Below are 19,179 nucleotides of genomic sequence, written 5' to 3'. Positions count from 1 at the left end.
TACAAGATGGGACAAAAGCCAAGAAGTAAATTAAAATATTAAGAAACATATTGTGGCTTAATAAAATATTCAGAAACATATAAAAGAAATGTACCAATTGATGTACAATATACATACAATCACATTCAATTACAAATTCATCTACACAGCCTCGAACATCACAGTAAAAGGCGACTAACGGGGTCGGGTGGTCAGGCTCGCTGACTTGATTGGCACATGTTATCGGTTCCAAATTGCGCAGATCGATTCTCATGTTGTACAGACTCGACTATTTACAGACCGAGGCCATATAGCTGGAATATTGCTGAGTGCCGCTTAAAACTAAATTCACTCACTCACTTTACATCACATGATCTGTTCCCTTTGCTGTGTACAGAAGACCACGTGACACCATTAAAAGACAAGCATGGTGCACAAACACTTATCTGACATGTAATGCCTGCCTTCTATTCCCTGTGGGATAAATAATCTGTAAAAGAGGAAGATTTATTTGTATGTGTCTCACTGAATAAATATGGGTATTCTACAGTCAATAACTGCTGGTATATCCCCACACAATGAAACAAGTTGTCTTTTATGGGTGTGTCTCAGTTGTTGTTGGACTGCGACAGAGAACGTCACGTTTACATAGCCGTAATGAGGAAAGCACTGAGTAAAACGGCAATATTTTGCAGTAGACACGTAATTCACGTGGCGAAGGCAATAACTGGATTGTTTTACATTCCTGGCGTCGATTTTGTGTAATAAGGTTGAGAACTGCACGGTGAAAACAAAAAAAAAACCCAGCATGTGTAAAAGATTCAAGCCTTGGACAATTATAGATCGAGAAACCAAAACGATGGGCACGTTATGTACATGTATGTATTTCTTCGAAGGCTCTTTAATATCTGGGTTATCTGTCAAACAGAATGCTGATTGATTACCGGTGTTTTGCACGGATTGCACGTGATATACTCAAATCATTGCAATGTACTACACATACCCCGTCATATCGCTCCCCGGCACGTAACCAGTTGTATCATATGACAAGGATTTATGCCTATATAAGGCGTACTGCTTAGTTAAAGGAACGTGTGCAATACGTGTAAATAGCAATGCGACCACCACGTTGTGGTGTGTGCCTGGTAATGTACATAGTAAACAATGATAACATTACGAAGGACATTAAGTGCTATTATGTTTCTTGTCACGGAAGCCAATTTATCAGTTAACACAGACCGTCATCCCACGGGGGTGGGTGTTGGGGAGAAAAGGAGGAAGAATGCAGGACATGTGGCAGTTTGACGAGTAAACAGAACAAAACGTAAGGAGTAAATAGAACATAAAGAACTCTATTGATGAGTTCCTTCCTTCCTTGTCATCATCTAGCCTATTTACACCAACAATGTTACATTGTTCTTCCACTGTTCAAACTAACAATATATATTAATGTCACATTGATCTGCTGTATTACACTACCAATATCACATTGTTCCTTTGTTATTTACACTTACAATAATATTGTAAACATTAAACACTTACAATAATATTGTAAACATTCCTCTGTTATTTACACTATCAATGTTACATTGTCCTTATGTTATTTACACCATCAATGTTACATTGTCCTTATGCTATTTACACTATCAATGTTACATTGTTCTTATGTTATTTACACTATCAATGTTACATTGTCCTTATGTTATCTTAAAGTTCAATGACATGTTGGCGAACGTCTTGTTCCTAGGTGATCAAAACAAACAAACATTAAATCGGTGATTCATTTCAACGTTTCAACCATGTCATCCTGGAACCACCATCCGCATCTGTTAATCCTCGGACCCGTGACGATCAGTGTTAGAATCGGTCGTCAGTAACCCACGCTTGTAAGAGATGGGATCTGGTGGTCAGGCTCGCTGACTTGGTTAACACGTCATCGGTTCCCAATTGCGTAGATAGCTGCTGACCACTGAGTTGTCTGGACCAGACTCAATTATTTACAGGCAGCCGCAATACACCTGGAATAATGCTGAGTGCGGCGTAAAACTAAACTTACTCACTAATCCTATAGCGTCGTCTCAGCAGTTTGTAGCTCTGTGTGTCGTCTTCACAAACCTACTAGCTATTTTAATCTTCTATATATCGGTGTGGCCAATCTGCCTGTATCTGTTAATATCATATATATGTATGTCTGTCTGGAAGCTCTGCTTGTATTTCTTAACAAAATAATTGTCGCACGAACGAATGAATACATGCAGTAATTGAACTGAACGTACATTTTTATTAAATATTGGATAGTTAATAATTACTTTATCCATAATGGTAATTTTATTCGTGACTATGTTGATGTCTAGTAATGGGAGTGACTGAGTCACTGAGCTTCAGTTTTTGAAAAGGCCTGAATATGTTTCAACTAAATCTTGCTTACCCAAGCTGTACAAAGTATAATAATCTACCTAATACATCAGATACAGCGTATAAACTCGGGCATGGCGCTGGCAATCCAAGGAGGACGCTGACACAGGAGCATCTTGGCACAACCAAGGCATGCGAGCCGGTGCTCTGATTGCAGAGGCCTAGTCTGTAGTACAGACCCTGAAGTAAATATATCCAAGAGAGCCCATGCAAGTCTAGAAAATGTGGCAAGTCTAGATTCCCTTAGCTTTCATTCTGGAAATGAAGACAGTCTCAGGGTTCCATTTCATAAATTATTATTTTATAACTATGAACATTTTTCAATAAAGTTTGCTCGTTTGAGAGACTAATGGTTAGTCCAGCAGAGACCTAAACCACTGGATCCTCCTTACCCTATCAGGTTAGTCTAGCAGAGACCTAAACCACTGAATCTTCCTTAACCTATCAGGGTCTGACAGTCATTGAAGAGTTACGATACTTCCAGTGTTTTCCAGTGACGACACTGCTCTTCGTGGAAGAAGTACCTGTGGTTAAATCGATATGTTCCACGTCAGATATAGGTACTGTTGCACGGCAACCTGAATCGATATGTTGATCCTAAGATCCATAATGCTGTACCATGTCCCGACAATGGGAGCACTCCCGTGAGTGGGCGAAAAGTTGCTGAGGAAGGATTTTTATGTATACTGAGTCAAACAAGAAACTTCACATTCTTTCTTCAAGGAACTATAAAAGAAAAAGAGATGGTAAGATGGTTAAATTGTTATTATTTCATTGCTGAGATCTGTGTGATGTACGCGATACACTGACAGTGCCAAATCGGTTCCATTAGGCTACAAAACATGGGTATACAGAATGTCAAGTAACATGAATATAAAATGGGCCATGAGCCGCCATGAATGGAAAGAGTTGAGGGTTAAGCACCTGGTTGCGGTAAGCAGCAGGGTCTCCTACACCATGCAACTTCCGCCCCCGAATCTGTCGATTTCCTGTGCACAACAATGGGCAAACCGTTCAGGACGTCGTCTACAGACTCCATGCCTGTCGTCCGCGAATTTGAATGTAAACCTGGATTCATCGCTAAAGGCGACTCGATTCCAGTCTCTCTGGGTCCAACGGAGGTGACGTTGGGCCCACAGCAGACGTTGATGTTGATGAAACGGCGTCAATATTGGCCTACGATATGGACGTCGGGAATGGAGATTGGCAGCCCGCAGCCGAGTTCGAATGGTCTGTGGGGATAGTCGACCTCTAAACATCTCAGCCCTGGTTCGTGTAGCCGGCAGAAATCTGTCACATGGGTGACGTAGGGCGATTTGACGGTCATCTGCGTGGACGTCAGACGTGGACGACCCGACCTTGGGCGATCAGAAGTGGTGCCAGTTTGTTGTAGACGACGACGCAAGTCCTACACAGTACGACGGCTGCATCCCATTGCTCTTGCGACGTCAATAACTGATCTTCCCGCTGGCAATATGCCAACGGCACGTTCACGTTGCATATTTGTCAATCGTGGCATTTAAAGTACTGTTAGAACTGTGGTTTAAAAGTGGCCTCAATTCTTGAGGCCAATGCAAACACATGCAAGTGAAGAAAACTTCGATGCGAAGATCACGTGAGCGACTGCCTGTGCAAACTTGAGTTGACACTAACGTCATTTCCACGACGAATGGGATGGGTTTGAGTGAAGTTGAAAGATAGGGATCCCATTTCGGATACATAGATGTATCTTCAGAGAAAGAATATTCATTACGTTTAAAAATTACATTTTGTGAAGTTTCCTGTTTGACTCAGTATATGTTTGACAAGTACTAACTACAGAAGCATATATCCTGAATTTATTTATTTATTTATTTATTTATTTATTTATTTATTTATTTATTTATTTATTTATTTATTTATTTATTTATTTATTTATTTATTTATTTATTTATTTGGCATGGCATTAAGAGACATCTACTTCACTGAGTCAACACAAACAAATAACAATCATCCTGATGATGACAGTTTGTCATTTCCCTAGTGTATGGTCAAGTATACTGCGTCGTCACCCCTGTAGTGTCATGTCAGTATGTCGTTAATACGAGGTACCATGCCGCGTACAACGTAATGCTTTGAAGACAGGGAGTTCGACAGGGTTCGCTTTAAACACAATTTAACATGCTTAGGTTCAGTAATGTCAATATGTATTTGATGTCGTCCCCAATCAGAGGCTCTCTCCAGTGTGTCACTGAACCCCTCATGCTCTGATGGCTGGAGTGTAAGGGCGGCGAAAGTTAAGCGTGTGTTTTGGCGTTTTGATAACCTCAAGAGCATTCTATCAGGACTTTGACAGGAGCGTGTGATTTGACTTACTACTCCAGTGCTTTATAAGCGTCGCGTGTTAAACTGAGGTTGTAAATAGTCTCTCCAAGTATGTCCCACGCCATGGGGTCACAAGGAAACGCCATCATGTCACCCTGCCCCGATATCCAGTACAGTTTGATCGCCTTTCCCAACAGAAAAGACAAATGTGCTGAGGATCCGGGTTTGAATTGTCATTAGAGGCGACTAACGGGATCGGGTGGTCAGACTTGCTGACGTATCGTATCTTCTTGCATATATTGATGCTCATAATGTTGATCATTGGATTGTCTGGTCTAGGCCCGATTATTTACTGGCCGCAGCAGGCTTGATTACTTACAGTTGGAAATTGTTGACTGTGGCTTTATACAACAAACAAACAAAACAAAGCAAAACAAACACTTACATTCTGGTGTATCAACACGAGAAGGACTGTAAACAACAACGGTAACTAATATTATTTTTGGAGACGAATGTATCGTTATCGGTAACAGGTCAGATACATTTCTTTCCACCCTTTGAATGGAAATATTTCGCAGTTATCAAAATAAAGATAATTAGATATTGTTTAGACCCCTGAGGTCACAGGGTGGAACAGGTCTTAGATCAGCAACCCATGCTTGCCACGCAATTGCGCAGATCGATGCTCATGTTTTTAATCACTGTATTGTCTGGTCCAGACTCGATTATTTACAGACGAAGCGACTTATCGGGTGGTCAGGCTCGCTTACTAGGTTAACACATGTCATCGGTTTCCATTTGCGGACATCGATGCTCGTACTGTTGATCACTGGATTGTCTGGTCCAGACTCGATTATTTGCTGAGTGAAGGGTAAAAATAAACTCACTCACTCGATGCCAAATTAAAATGGAGAAATGCTCTTAAGTCAGTTGGAGACACGTACACCCATAACATTTACTATTCGAAAACATTATCCGATACACAATTTTTTTAAACATCATCACATTCTTCTTGTTTGATTGGCAGCCGGAAGTCACATGACATTCTTCTTGTTTGATTGGCAGCCGGAAGTCACGTGACATTGTTCTATGGCTTAATAAAGCCTAGTCTTTCCGTATTCCCGGATAACACAATGAACACGTAATCGAAACACGAGCGAGTTATGTGTATTTTCGCACGTATTAATCCTAACTTGCCAAGAGTCAATACTGACCTTTTGCGATAGTGGGATTTATCAAACAAACCTTGTCACCTTAATACAATCCACAAACACAGATACAGTGCAGTACAAAATAACATTCCATATGTTTCTGGAATTATATCATGGGTCGCTGAGAACAGAGCGCGGGTGCTGGTTTTACTTCAATTTTTAAAATATTTTTCCATTGCCACGGGTAGCAGAGTGTGATAGAACCACTCAGTCAAACCGAGGGAATCATTTCATAAATGAATCAGTAATATCGATAATACCTTCCGCTTTATTGTGATTGTGTGATAGAACCACACACACGCGCAAGCACGCACACACATCATTCATCATGGTGTCTCTATTTCTTGTTTTTTTACGCTTGGTTATTGAATATATTTATTGTATATAAGGATAAATACAAATACATATACATATGACAAAGAAACAAGAGGTAGAGTCACCATTGTAGATTAACAGTGTACATCAAATCTGTTTGTTCACAGCGTGCATTGGGTATGTATGTATCTAGGTAGACACGAATAGGCTGTGCGGGATTGATGTTTGACATCAAGTTGATATCAACACCTTATTAATCTTTCATGATTATCAATGGTGAGTGAATGTATCGATTTGTTTCTAGGTAATTAACAAGGTGATGTTTGAAAAAAATAACTCTTAAGTCGGCAAGATAGGATCATAGTATAGACATAATGCAAATCAGTAATGATTCCGTGTACCCATGTTGAAATTTTATAATTGTTCTGTTAATGCTGCCTAGGGAAATGTCACAGGGACTTTCCAGTATTGTTGGAATACTGTAAATTAAAGTTCCAGGGCCTAAAATTTCGAAGCTCTCTTAGCGCCGAGATAGTTATACGTGCCATCCATTAATGTTAACTTGCGACTATCTTAGTGCTAGGAGAACTTCGAAATCTGGCCCATCATAAGAACTGAAAACGGCAGACATTACCTCGTTCCAATCCTATATACCATGTGACTTGTGAAACAGAATATCAATGTTTTCACTGGGTGAATGAGTGAGTGAGTGAGTGAGTGAGTGGATAGCAACACCGACAACATTCAGAATGTGTGATATATACTCTACTGCTGTGATAAGACAACAGTATATACAAATACGACGACGACTTTTACTGATATATTGATAAACACCTAACTATTCACGTATTAGTCATGCATGACGTCATCGATCTAAAGATAAGCCAGGGGGTAAATCAATGCCTCGCATTGTATAGGCACAAACAAAAGAGCTCCGATCAGTCAACAGTCACTGTGTTGATACATATAATAACACATAAACACCTGCCTATATTAAACAGCTGAACGTGCCGTTCTTTCTAGACTTGCACATGTCTACAAGGTAATAATTAACAGTTTAAATGATAACTTTTAAAAAATGTAAATATTCCTCCAACAGACTGATGTCCTTAGTACTGGCCGTTTATCTAGACTTTCCTCTTTAAAGAATAGAGTTGCTATGCAACAGCCTTCAGTACAGCCATGGAACAAGGTACATTAGGCAGTGGGCTGTCAACAGGGGAAAGTATTACATTTGGGGATGGGGCGTTGTTTGATCCGGTACAGTGCACTTAGACTGTGAAATGATCGATAGGCAAATACGTACAAAATTATTGAACTTATTTTTCATTTATATGATTTCTGACGTTTCATTTACAATCGATATTATTTACCTGTCGCTATGATATACCTGGAATAATGCCGTGTTAATCAACATCTACGTAATAAGTATCATGTAACACGTGACATATACGTCATATAGACCCGTGAAGATCCGGGGTGGAATAGGTCTTCAGCAAACCATGCTTGCCATAAAAGGCGACTCTGCTTGTCGTAATCACTGGATTGTGTTGTCCAGACAATTATTTACAGACGAAGGTACTTATCGGGTGGTCAGGCTCGCTGACTAGGTTAACACATGTCATCGGTTCCCAATCGCGGACATCGATGCTCTTACCGTTGATCACTGGATTGTGTTGTCCAGACTGGATTATTTACACACATATATAGCTGAAATATTGTTGAGTGCGGCGTAAAACTCAACATGGCAACACGAACCCGAACGCTAGTGCTTGAAATTAAACACCATTACCTGCAAGCATTCTGTGACAGTTAATGAAAGCTGCAGTCGTCATTTGCAATTCAACTGGAAAACACGCGTCAAAATACCCCAGTGTTTAACACACTGGCATCATGGCAAATGGTACATAGGCACCAACGAAACGATGCAATGATAATGCGAAACAAATTCATACCAGTGAGTCTTTCAAATGGTTGATCGTGTCGTTTGTTAGGCATCGACAGTTGACATTCACTCCTCTGGTCATGGTTCACGTCTCATTCAGTAGTAGCATGGTCTCCCTATTCGTATCTCTTTGTCGTATCCTGTAGATTTATTCGTCTTGAAAGTATTTTGCCTTATCGGATAGTTCTATGTCATGCTAATAATTCACGTAATGATTAGAATAGTAGAAACAGTGCCAAAACAAACACTGTCGCTTCTAGTTGCAAAACACTACCCCTCAACTACCCATCATCATAATTATAAGATATCGAAATAAAAGATATCAAAACACTTCATTGGGTCCGTTGAGATATGAACATTTTAAAACTTTTACAAATGTTACGCCACCTGCGGAAATATTCATATTTCTAACCCTAAAAATGAGATTCAGATATGCATAAGGTATAGAAACCATGACAAATAGAAGGTAGTGTGGCATAAATACACATCGTAATTAATTGTCATGCATTGTTTGATCATGAACCCTTGTCCGAACATCGACAAAGTTGGCCTTGGAATTCCTGTTTCTGTTATTTTTTCATGAGCTGTTATTCAGTCGCGACTTAATGTTAATTCAACGTTTGTATCAGATATTAGTGTGTGTACGATCATCGGGGAGGCTATTTGACAAGGTGCCAGTATGAGAATAAACACTGGCTTTTCACTTGCTATTGAGTCAGTGGCGCCATTGATCAATGACAGGGACTATTCTGTATGTCAACATTATATGTTTGTACTTTACCTCATCGCTTAATTCGGTCAAAGGTGGCAGCTGTAATGATTTTACGCCTCTTCCAACAATAATTTGGCTGATTGACATTTTAAGCTGCGCTCCGAGCACACGCACAAAGATTTCGAAGAAAACACATAGCCTTTCCTGTAAAAAATTGAATGCGTGACTGTTGTCGTCAGTACTGCCCCAAATTCAAACATAGGTTACGTGGGCTGTCTTCCTCATCCACTTCTTCTTGATCTAACCTGGGCTTCTTCTCAGAATTAGCCCTCGTCGCTGACTCATAAATGGGCTATTTTGAAACCTCCTAACTATGATACCTCTCTACATGTTGGCCGCAGTAGAGCTGGGCCTAGATTTTCGTAGCTGTCATAAGTGCCATACGTTGACTCTAATTTACGACTATCTTCGCGGTAAGAGAGCTTCGAAAATCTATACCCAGGAATATTTCTGAGTGCACCCTAAAACAACAACAACCTAAAAAGTGACCCATCTTGTTGGTGGTTATATCAGGTCTCTGCATCGATAACGTCTAGGACTGATTGGTTGGGATGTTGCTTACCTCAGCAATATTCCAGTTATATGGCGGCGGACTGTAAATAAGCGAGTCTGGAAAGCGAGTCAGTTGATCCAGTGATCAACATCATGAGTATCAATCTAGGCGAATAGGATATGATGACATGTATTAGCCTGCGTAGTCAGCGAGCCTGACCACCCGATCCCTGTAGCTGCCTCTTCAGGGCGGATCCAGATGAGAAGCGAATCCCAGTGGATAGGAACGTCCATGGTCTGCGGTGCTTACCATAACATTTTACTAAACTGAAATGTCTCAACAGATTTAACCAGCCGGGCCAAAACATATGTCGTTGAAAACTGAACATAACTGACGTAAACACGTAGCGCCCATGACACAAACAGTGAAAAGTCATTAAAACAAAGTGACCACAGCAAGAGGCTTCTTGTGACAAGATTTGGGTACATGTGTGTGGGACGGTAAACAAACAAACACATTTCCACTAGAGCGTTTATTACATTCTACCTCAAACAAGAGAGACGTATATGACAATTAAGAAAATTTCATTATTATTCAACAATAAAGCACCTGCGAAGAACTTTGAAAATTACAATCCTTTCATGAAAATTTTGGGAAGAAATAAATGAATGGCGAAGTATCTCTACCATATTAGCTGTCACATTATTACACACAATTCAGCATTTGAACTTAAACAAGACGAGTCTGAAATATCGGCAAATTATACCATTTCTGTATATCTTTTAGCGACATGGCAACTAAACAAAATGTCTCTAATAAAAAAGATAGGTGTGCGCAGCCATCTGACGGCTGTATAAGAAAAGATCCTTACGTTATTTACAAAATTAAATGTGGACTCGACCAAAATATATTACAATCGCAAAGACACATCTTTCCAGTTATTGGCGGTAAATGTTCTAAATGTACTGTGCATACATTCCGAGCATGCTCTCTTGCTGACCGAGGCGGGCGGCAAAGGCGTAGAAACGTTGACGTCGCCGGAAGTAGCTTCCCTCCAGCGCCAACCACACCAACAGCACCCCCACGGTCAAGGTTGCGCAGAACAGCAGGAAGGACAAACAAATGGAAAACGTTATGTATGAGTCCATCCTTGCTTGACCAGTGCTCCAAGGGTCAAGGTCAATGCGGTGGAACTCTCGCTCTGTGCTGACGGTGAGGATGCCCGTTGCCGACGTCGTAATGGCGAGAAAGAGAGACAGGGAACCTAGGAACGCCCTCTTGCGTCTCGTCATCGGCCGCAGTTGGGAATACTGCTGATATACTGCTTCTATCCTCTACAAAACATATCGTGAAAATGAAATGGCTGATTTCACGATATTTAAGTCAATTCTTAATCATACTGAGAAGAAGTATTCCGTGTACTGTATTACACTGACTATATTCATGGAAATTATTCTTGTGCTACGGATTTCAGGATTAAGGGGTATTTTCAAAATCAGGCCTATTTACAAAAATTAATATTTTGTTATTTACCTTTTTAAATATTAACACGCGAGAGTATAGAAGAACAGAACATCTGTAAACGAATTCAAACAAGTCTGATATAATGGCAACATTTGAAAGTTTTCCTTAACGTTCAGAGTTGACATTTCAGCTTCAGCCAGCAAAAAAACGTTCTCAGCATTGTCGCTGAAACAATGACGTTTATAGCGTAGGATGACAATTGTATCTTACCCTCTGTTGTCTTTCCATGGACGCCGTCCTTGGTGGAGGAGATACAGAAGGGAAGACAACTCCACAAAGCTCGCACGTGTTGTCGCGCTTGTAAGTGACCCACTGAATGAGGCAAGACCTGTGAACTGATTCCAGTCCTCCTCGGCAGTCACACGATGTAGCCGTCATAGGTTCACCTGGATCACGAGGAAGATACGAAACAAGGTAAGCGAGTCTAGTTTTACGCTGCACTCATCAATCTGCAGATATGGCTGTCAACAGGTTAAGCATCATCAGACTCTTTCATATAAATACACGGGCAATGGAGCCGAGTGGTTGGAGCGATCGCTCGTCACACCGAACACCTGGGTTCGATTGACCCACATGGGTTCAATGTGTGAGGCCCATTTCTGTGAACGCCTCAGTGCTGCTGTGGTTAGAGCTTCCCCCGGAGAGCGGAAGGTCGCAGGTTCGATCCCCAACCGCGTCGATCATGTCAAAAGACGTAAAAATGTGGTACTTTTGGTCCTGACCGGCAGTCGGCATTAATGAGTACAAGAACGATTGGTCGGCATGGAGTCAGTATAACGTGTCTGAGAGGGGTATTCATGCTTACCTGAGACATTGTATCTTAGTGAGATGGTACTATAAAATCAGCTTACGTCTGGGCTAGTACAAGCAGGCACATATACACGCGTATTAATGTCGTCTTATAAGTGAAATACTGTCAAGTGCTACGTTAAACTCGATGTCACCTCATAGCCCCATCTCTGGTGTCCCACGCCATTATATTGCAAAAAGCGGCGTAAAAGTAGTCTCACTCACTCACAACTACGAAGTCAGGCTATAAGGTACGTCAGTTTGTGGGTTTGTACCAGTGGCGGGTGAAATGAGCAACGATTTCAGTCTTGCAGCAGTATATTAAAAGAAGTGTTTCAAGAAAGATTGTATCAAGAAAGAAAACGCCGACATGTTAAACAACCAAATAAAATACAGATTTATTATATAATCAGACACCAAGACCAATGCTGGATTGTGAACAAATGTAATTAGTTCCCTGTGAAATATTCAACGATTCCTTAAATGCATATTTACCCGTTTCTTTCTGGGAGAGCTGGCATATTCTGCAGACAATGGATTCAGTGGAACTTGCCGAGCTGACATCGATGCTCTCTTGCCTCACAACCCGTAACAATGGTCCATTGGAGGTGGTGTCGCTCTGTAAAAAGTGAGTGTGCGAGTTCTGGAAATCGAGATCTTGGTAAAACATCGATGGAAATGATAATAATATTACTGAAGGAGGTGTCCATTCAGCTGTGTTCATAACTTTAGCAGTGAGAGCCGTACCAATTTACTCTCAGAGGGTTGCACAAAGTAAATGACCTAGACAACTAGTTGTTAGACTTCCATCATGGCATTTGTTAAAGCTGCAGTGGCTGACTGGATTACATCACAGAAAATGGGTGAGTGTGCATGGTTTTACGCCACTTTTAACATTATTTCAGCAATATCACGCCGGAAGACACCAGAAATGGGCTGCAGATATTGTACCAATGTGGGGGAATCGAACCCAGGTCTTCGGCATCACGAGTGGACGCTGTGTAGCCTTGCGATTAATGCTTCCGCGCCTGGTCCGATTCCCGACATAGCTACAATGTGTGGTGTCCCCCGTTGTAACATTGCTGGAATGAAGCCGCATGAAACCCGACTCAATCAAATTGAACTATTACGATAGGTCCAGAAAAGGCAAAATACACTCGGGTCATTCCTACCAGCTGAGCCGGGTCGGTAGGAACTTCCGAGCTAGATGTCTCGTCTTGTGTATCAGAACTCTCATGTTGTGTATCAAATGGTGTCTCCTGCACTTCTCCACTGTCACAACTCGCGGCCTTAGTGGGTTGGTCCGTCGCTGAAGGTGTAACACCTAATGCCAATAACTCCATCTCCTGGGACGGCTCATTTCTCCTATCTTCAGCGGTGGTTTCGATGGCACCTTGAACATTAGTACCTTCAGTTGCCATTGTGACTCATAATTAAAACATGAATGCCATTGTCAAGATATTACACCCTGCCTGTAAGCTCATTGAAACTGAGCCTTAGACCTTGAGCCACGTGAGACACATTCCTTTATGACGTCATACGTTTGTGACGTCACCATTACCATGCGTAAACTTCAAGAGACTTCACATCATTCGTAACTACTCGCCTCTTTCCGTAACCTGAAAGAAGGCTTTCCGGAATGACCCGAGTAGTTACGAATGACTTCACATTTGATTTGTCACACTCGCCCCTTTCCGTAACCCGGAATAACACGAGTGGGTCACGAATGGAGACTTCGTTGAGAACTCGGCTCTTAATACCAGTGAAGTAGTTCGCGTTTTTGTTTTTGATTTCTTTTTTGAGGGAGTGGGTGTGTGTGGTGTTTTTTTGTTTTGTCTTTTGGAGGTTTTTTTTTTTGGTTTGGTTTGGTTTGGTGTTTGTTTGGTTTGGGGGTTTGGGGTTGTTGCTTTTTGTTTTGTGTGGGTTTTTTTTTTGTTGGGGGGGTGGGGGGGCGCCTGCAATATATATAGTTTACTATTTTCTCATTTGTATATGTTACTATTTGTCTTTGGTGTCAAACAGTATTGAGGGAGAATAAAGTTACAGTGGTCTTCTGGCATTCAATGTTTCTACAATAAAATATGGCCATGCCACAAATGGGTGAGTTTATAGTGGACATTGGTTGAGGCAGTATTGCATTACCCCAGAGACAGTGGTTGAGGCAGTATTGCATTGTCCCAGAGACAGTGGTTGAGGCAGTATTGCATTGTCCCACATTTGTCATTGCTGCCAACTTGCGTGCGCATATGCTTCAGTGTATGCACTTGAATAAACAGTTTGTTCATTGATATTGATGTTGATGTTACCTTTTTCATTCATATAATTTATTACATAAAAAGGTATACAATAACTGCCCCATACTTGGCTGTAAACTAACCCTGGCTGATACCACAATGTGTAATGTTCCTTTGGACACAAAGTACAAGTTTTCAAATGCAGCCTGGTCACAAACAGATTTGCTAAGGATCTAAATACAGCATAACTAAGAAACACTTTCAAAACGTGATATCTGAGAAGAGGAGAAGTGAAATACTGAAAACAGTAAATCGACATTGAGAATCCTGATATAAGTGCACTGTTAAGAACAACACAAGAGTCATTAGGCCATAAATTTATTGTAAATATTAGCATAGCAAATTACGATAAGAAGTTCAAAAAGTCTTAAACATCCATTTAACCAAGTATTGCAAGATAACACTTTGTTTTAAGTTCCGGATTACACAAACTGGAGGAGATTTTTATCATTTTTCAAAATAGTAGTCCTTTTGATAAATCATCAATAATGATCAGAAGTTACAATATTCATTCACACACAAAAATAATATCATCTGCTCCAAATGCTAGTTCGAACAATCTGGAATCTGAAGAAAATCAAAATTATGCAAATAATATAATGCTGTTAATAAAAACAGCATGAAATGGAATACATTTTGCCAGTTCTAAATGGCTCCAAACTACTGTTTAGAGAAACAGAAATGCCAATACCAAAACTGGTTTGCAGCTTGGAAATTCAAATACTTCAAAAAGATACCAAGCAAAAAGAACATATCCATTAACAAAGCAATTGCCTGTATATGTTTACTTATTATGTCACTATTATTTACCCTGAAACCTGACTTTTCATGATCAGCTTATTCTGGTTTCAGTGATCTGTTCACATAATGTTCAACAACATTTTGCATTTACACCCAGTTTCATAACATGAATAAAACTAGTTATTCTTTTCCATTGGTGTTTTATATTTTCTGCCAGATCATATCATTTAACAGTAATTAAAAAGTTGCTTTGAAGTGCATATTCTAGTGAGAGAGTTCGATGGACTAGTCTTTCATCCATGTCAGATTGGGTTGGACTGCTATGGAAAGAAAGCCATGAGTTTTGCTGGTTGAAAACGTTTACCAGTTTGTTGTACCAACCAGCTTCAGTATGGTGTCTACAGACCAAGAATCATAATTTCATAGACTCAATCCAAAGGCAACAAAGACTGAAATACCAAAAGAATACAATTCTCTACAAGTCCCCTCATAACCGAGAGAATACAGTTCAATCATTCTTACATGAACAAAATTACCATAGGAACAAAATACTGTTATCTTACAGTGCTCTATTTGTAGACACCTGTGGACACCGCAATAATTGTTCATTTCATGATATCACCCAATACAATCTAACATATCTATTTAAAAATTTCCAGGCAAGAATTTTGCACATGAAAATGTACCATGGAATGTAAAACACATCATTCTCTTGTATCATGATTATCATGTTGATGGACAGTCATCATCAAACAATTATGTCAAGATTTCACTTACACATTCACAAGCACAACATTAATAAATCAAACAGTTTGACTGTACCAAGTTATCTCATGGTCAAACGATGGACATCACCAATAGATGCATGTAAAATTAGCAGATAAATATATTACAAAAAGATAAGGAGTGAATGAAATTATCTAGGAATAATCAGGACATCATTAATAAAACAGATGAACACATCAAAAGGCTGCCAGTAACGAAAGAGTAAAAGGCAGTCAGTGTTACATACTTTACCATCTACTCGCCTTATCTTGTAGTTTGACATTATTTTCAATAAATTCAGTCCTGTATGAGTACTAGAATATGTTCATGTTTTGAAAACTGACAAAAATTTACAAGACCTGATTTTCATCTCAAATCATCTGTAAGGATCTTGACTATTTCAGATATTTTCGAAAATATTGTAACAAGCAATGAATCATTACTCAAAGCTTAAGTTAATGTGTCTCATACGGCAAACAAGGAAATAGTCAGGAATCAAATTTCACATGTACCTTCAAGACAAGAAAATCAAAAGAAAAAATACAATCATGAATTGTTTTTAGCAATAATGAATGACTAAATCAGTATTTTCCAATGGATTTCAAAGAGATAAAGCACAGCAAAAATCAAATCGAAGTTGCTCAAAAATACTCATAAAACAGCACATCAGTAGTATGGTCTGTAGTTGAAATTACACATTTTTGCTCAAACAGTAATACATCACAAAGGTGTATACAATTCTGAAACACACATATTCAGCCTCATGATAATGTCATAAGCAATTAATGTGATCAGATATTGTTTCAGTGTGCTACTCTCTTCCTTGACTTAACTTTGGGCAAATATGTACTGGTGATCTGATTCATGATAATAAACAAAATACATGAAATGCAACCAAGACAAGCATACCATGTTGTCCCAGTCACATTCTTACAGAACCAGTTTGAAAACATAGCAAGCATGAAGCTCACACAGACAAGAATGAAGGACACCAATCCTGATGTAGCATGGACAATTTTCAGATCTGCCAGTTTTAATTTTATTCTTAGGATACTAGCAAGAGCAGGATATTTCAACACAGAGCCACCCAGCATCTGCATGCAAGAATACCCAACGGCTGACATTCCAATGAGACCATGCCATGATGTGAAATGTTCTTTGTTATTTATTTCTTTATTGTAGTAGATAGCTGCGAATCCTCCAATAGCACAGGTAAGGGATGTAACCTGTAACATCCAGTGAAGCGTGACCTTTGTAGCTCTCGACTGTCTTGGTACAAGGGAACTGATTGGAGAAAATACCAGTAAGCCCTCAAACATTAGCAGCAGAAACTGAAAGGAAGTGAATGAAGCATCAGTCAGTGTGCACCCTTCATAACATGCAACTAGTTATCCTGTACCAATTTCAGGGATAATTTTCAACAGAAAACTATTAAGATTTAAAATAAATAAATTTTCTTTCAAATCAAAATATTACAAGTTTTCATACAAGTAAATGCTGTATACATGGTATACAGACAAGTAAATGGAGAACATGGCAAAGATATCTAAGCAAACAGGTTCATGTTCATGAAAACAGACACTCCATGAATTCAATGTACTTTATTTACAAACATAGCAAGGTTTATTTCTGAGTAGAATCATAAAAGTGTCCTTACTGCAATGGCCATCAGTGTTGGGTGCCATGAAAACAAGCCTGAAACAAAACATATATTTTTAATACAAGATCCTTGCACAGGGAGTCACAAGAAGTTTTCAGGGCAGAACTAAGGGCTCTGGCTCAGTTGGTGTTCTCTGTGTTCTTCATGTGCAGTAAAATTATATTTTGATCTTGCACTTTACCATGATTACATGCCAATGGTAGATCTGCACGTATCACATGTAATCAAGACAACTGGATCATAAGATCAAGTGCCTGCAGCTGAGTTGAAAGTGCTGTGTGTGCAAGATATTAACCTCATATATCCTAATATGTTGAATGACATATTTGATGTGTTTTGAGCCAGGGAATAAGTTAGAGAACTTTTCAGGACATAGACTAGAAGTTGTGAAACCAAAGTGTGTCCTCTGCTTACAAGCACTGTACTGGCAGCAAAATTCTATATTTTGGGAAACCCCAAAAGCAAGTATACATCATTAAACCCTGAAATAGGGATAAGAACTGATACATAAAACTTCCAACATCTCTAATATCAATTTCCATATACTGTGAAGTCAACTGTGTGGCAGTGTGAAACCTGACAATGGCAATTAATGTTTCTTAATCAATAAATATTAGAAAGAAGTCATTTTAGTAAACCGAAATCGGTAATAATTTACACAATGGTAATGCATTTTAAAAGCATCTATATGCATTACATTTTACACCCTAAATTCTGATAAAATAATACGACAAGGAAGTCATTCTTTCTCAGGGATGGCAGCAGATGAAAGTGATTTCAGCTTAAAACCAGCTGGTTGTCTGAGGCCCAAAAAGGGTCCAGGATTGATTGATTTGCATTTAAATCTGTGGATTTCCGGAAAACTGTCATCCCTGCTTATTTTTCTAAAAGCATCTCAGCAAAAAAGGAATCACTGTTATAGAAGCATTTTGGAAAATGTAGTTGATTCACCATATTTCCTCTTTAATGCACTACACAAATAACAGATGCATTCTTACATGACCCATGTCAATAGTTTACAAAAGAGTAGGTGCTTCAAAAGAAGTGATGAGTACTTTTAAAAACTACTCCTAAGAATCAAGCTTAGAGACAATGAGTAATGTATTAAATTCTGTTTAAGTTAACTCTCTATCTTGAAATACGTTTTGGAAACATGTTTTGTATGGAGACTTTGTAAAAGGTTGTAGGCTATGCAACACTATAGTTGAAATATCAACTGCCTATCTTGGCTTGCTAAACGAAAAGACTCTGATGCACTCATAGGAGGAATTAGATGGCACTTCTGTGCTTCAGACAACCACTGTTTCCTTCTCATGAAATGATGGCCTATCCTACATTGGTACACAGAACCTTAGCAAGGTAAAGATAAATATATAAATGTACACACGGTTGCAAAACATACATGAAACAATTCCGAATATCAAATTAAGAAAGAACGCTCCACCACGTGAAGACTAAGGAAACAAATCATGTTTAATTTCAGTGTTTATTTCCCTGTTCAGTTTTCATTATATCGCCCTTCAGGGGCACTATATATCCGTTTTGTTTTCACTTACTGGAGCCAGGTGCAGCGGTATATACGATGAATCCTGTAAAGAAAAGAGCGACAAAATGTGCAACCATTGTGAAAAAGAAGCAGATTTGAAGAAACTGAAATAATATGTGACCACAGGCTTATAGTATTCTAGAACAAACGACGTAGGCCACAACAATAACTGTCGTCTGCATTCGGGCAAAAGCCGAGTCCGTGATGGGGTACTAAAAATATCATTTGTAAAGATATGATGGATTATGATTTTTAATGTTTATTAGAATGTTCATAAATGGTCCACTATACCCGAGAACTGAAAGCTATATAACCCTGTTTGTCCTTTTTAATGGACGTACATATAACATGAGCTAAATGTGCTCTTTATAAATATGTAATATCTAAAGTGTCGTAGTTCCGTTTTAGTAAAGCATTTTGTACTTT

The 19,179-nt window shown here is 39.4% G+C and overlaps 2 protein-coding genes across 2 annotated transcripts; both read right to left on the bottom strand.

The window, feature by feature from the left end:
• Positions 1-10,390: 10,390 nt before the first annotated feature.
• On the bottom strand, positions 10,391-13,168 carry LOC137295581 (uncharacterized). The gene is made up of 4 exons (XM_067826996.1): positions 12,920-13,168; positions 12,243-12,366; positions 11,169-11,344; positions 10,391-10,768 (listed from the first exon to the last, which is right to left on the bottom strand). The coding sequence occupies exons 1-4, from the start codon at positions 13,166-13,168 to the stop codon at positions 10,391-10,393; spliced, it is 927 nt and encodes a 308-aa protein (XP_067683097.1).
• A 1,178-nt stretch (positions 13,169-14,346) lies between these two features.
• Positions 14,347-18,905, bottom strand: LOC137295832 (transmembrane reductase CYB561D2-like). The gene is made up of 3 exons (XM_067827387.1): positions 18,764-18,905; positions 17,205-17,242; positions 14,347-16,878 (listed from the first exon to the last, which is right to left on the bottom strand). Exons 1-3 carry the CDS (start codon positions 18,828-18,830, stop codon positions 16,351-16,353), a joined length of 633 nt encoding a protein of 210 aa, XP_067683488.1. The 5' UTR covers positions 18,831-18,905; the 3' UTR covers positions 14,347-16,350.
• Between the last annotated feature and the right edge of the window lie 274 nt (positions 18,906-19,179).

Source organism: Haliotis asinina, chromosome 9, assembly GCF_037392515.1.
Source record: "Haliotis asinina isolate JCU_RB_2024 chromosome 9, JCU_Hal_asi_v2, whole genome shotgun sequence".
Taxonomy (NCBI): domain Eukaryota; kingdom Metazoa; phylum Mollusca; class Gastropoda; order Lepetellida; family Haliotidae; genus Haliotis; species Haliotis asinina.
Note: the sequence above shows the minus strand (reverse complement) of the source record. Positions and strands in the feature narration are given on the sequence as shown.

What these genes read in the sequence shown, in the direction of transcription:
- LOC137295581 (XM_067826996.1), bottom strand. Translation starts at nt 13,168, where the DNA reads ATGGCAACTGAAGGTACTAATGTTCAAGGTGCCATCGAAACCACCGCT. An exon ending in CTACCGACCCGGCTCAGCTG is followed by an intron (nt 12,367 to 12,919) that starts GTAGGAATGACC and finishes CACTTTTTACAG; the next exon opens with AGCGACACCACCTCCAATGG. An exon ending in CCATGGAAAGACAACAGAGG is followed by an intron (nt 10,769 to 11,168) that starts GTAAGATACAAT and finishes TATGTTTTGTAG; the next exon opens with AGGATAGAAGCAGTATATCA.
- LOC137295832 (XM_067827387.1), bottom strand. Translation starts at nt 18,830, where the DNA reads ATGGTTGCACATTTTGTCGCTCTTTTCTTTACAGGATTCATCGTATAT. An exon ending in TACCGCTGCACCTGGCTCCA is followed by an intron (nt 17,243 to 18,763) that starts GTAAGTGAAAAC and finishes GTTTTGTTTCAG; the next exon opens with GCTTGTTTTCATGGCACCCA. An exon ending in CAACACTGATGGCCATTGCA is followed by an intron (nt 16,879 to 17,204) that starts GTAAGGACACTT and finishes ACTTCCTTTCAG; the next exon opens with TTTCTGCTGCTAATGTTTGA.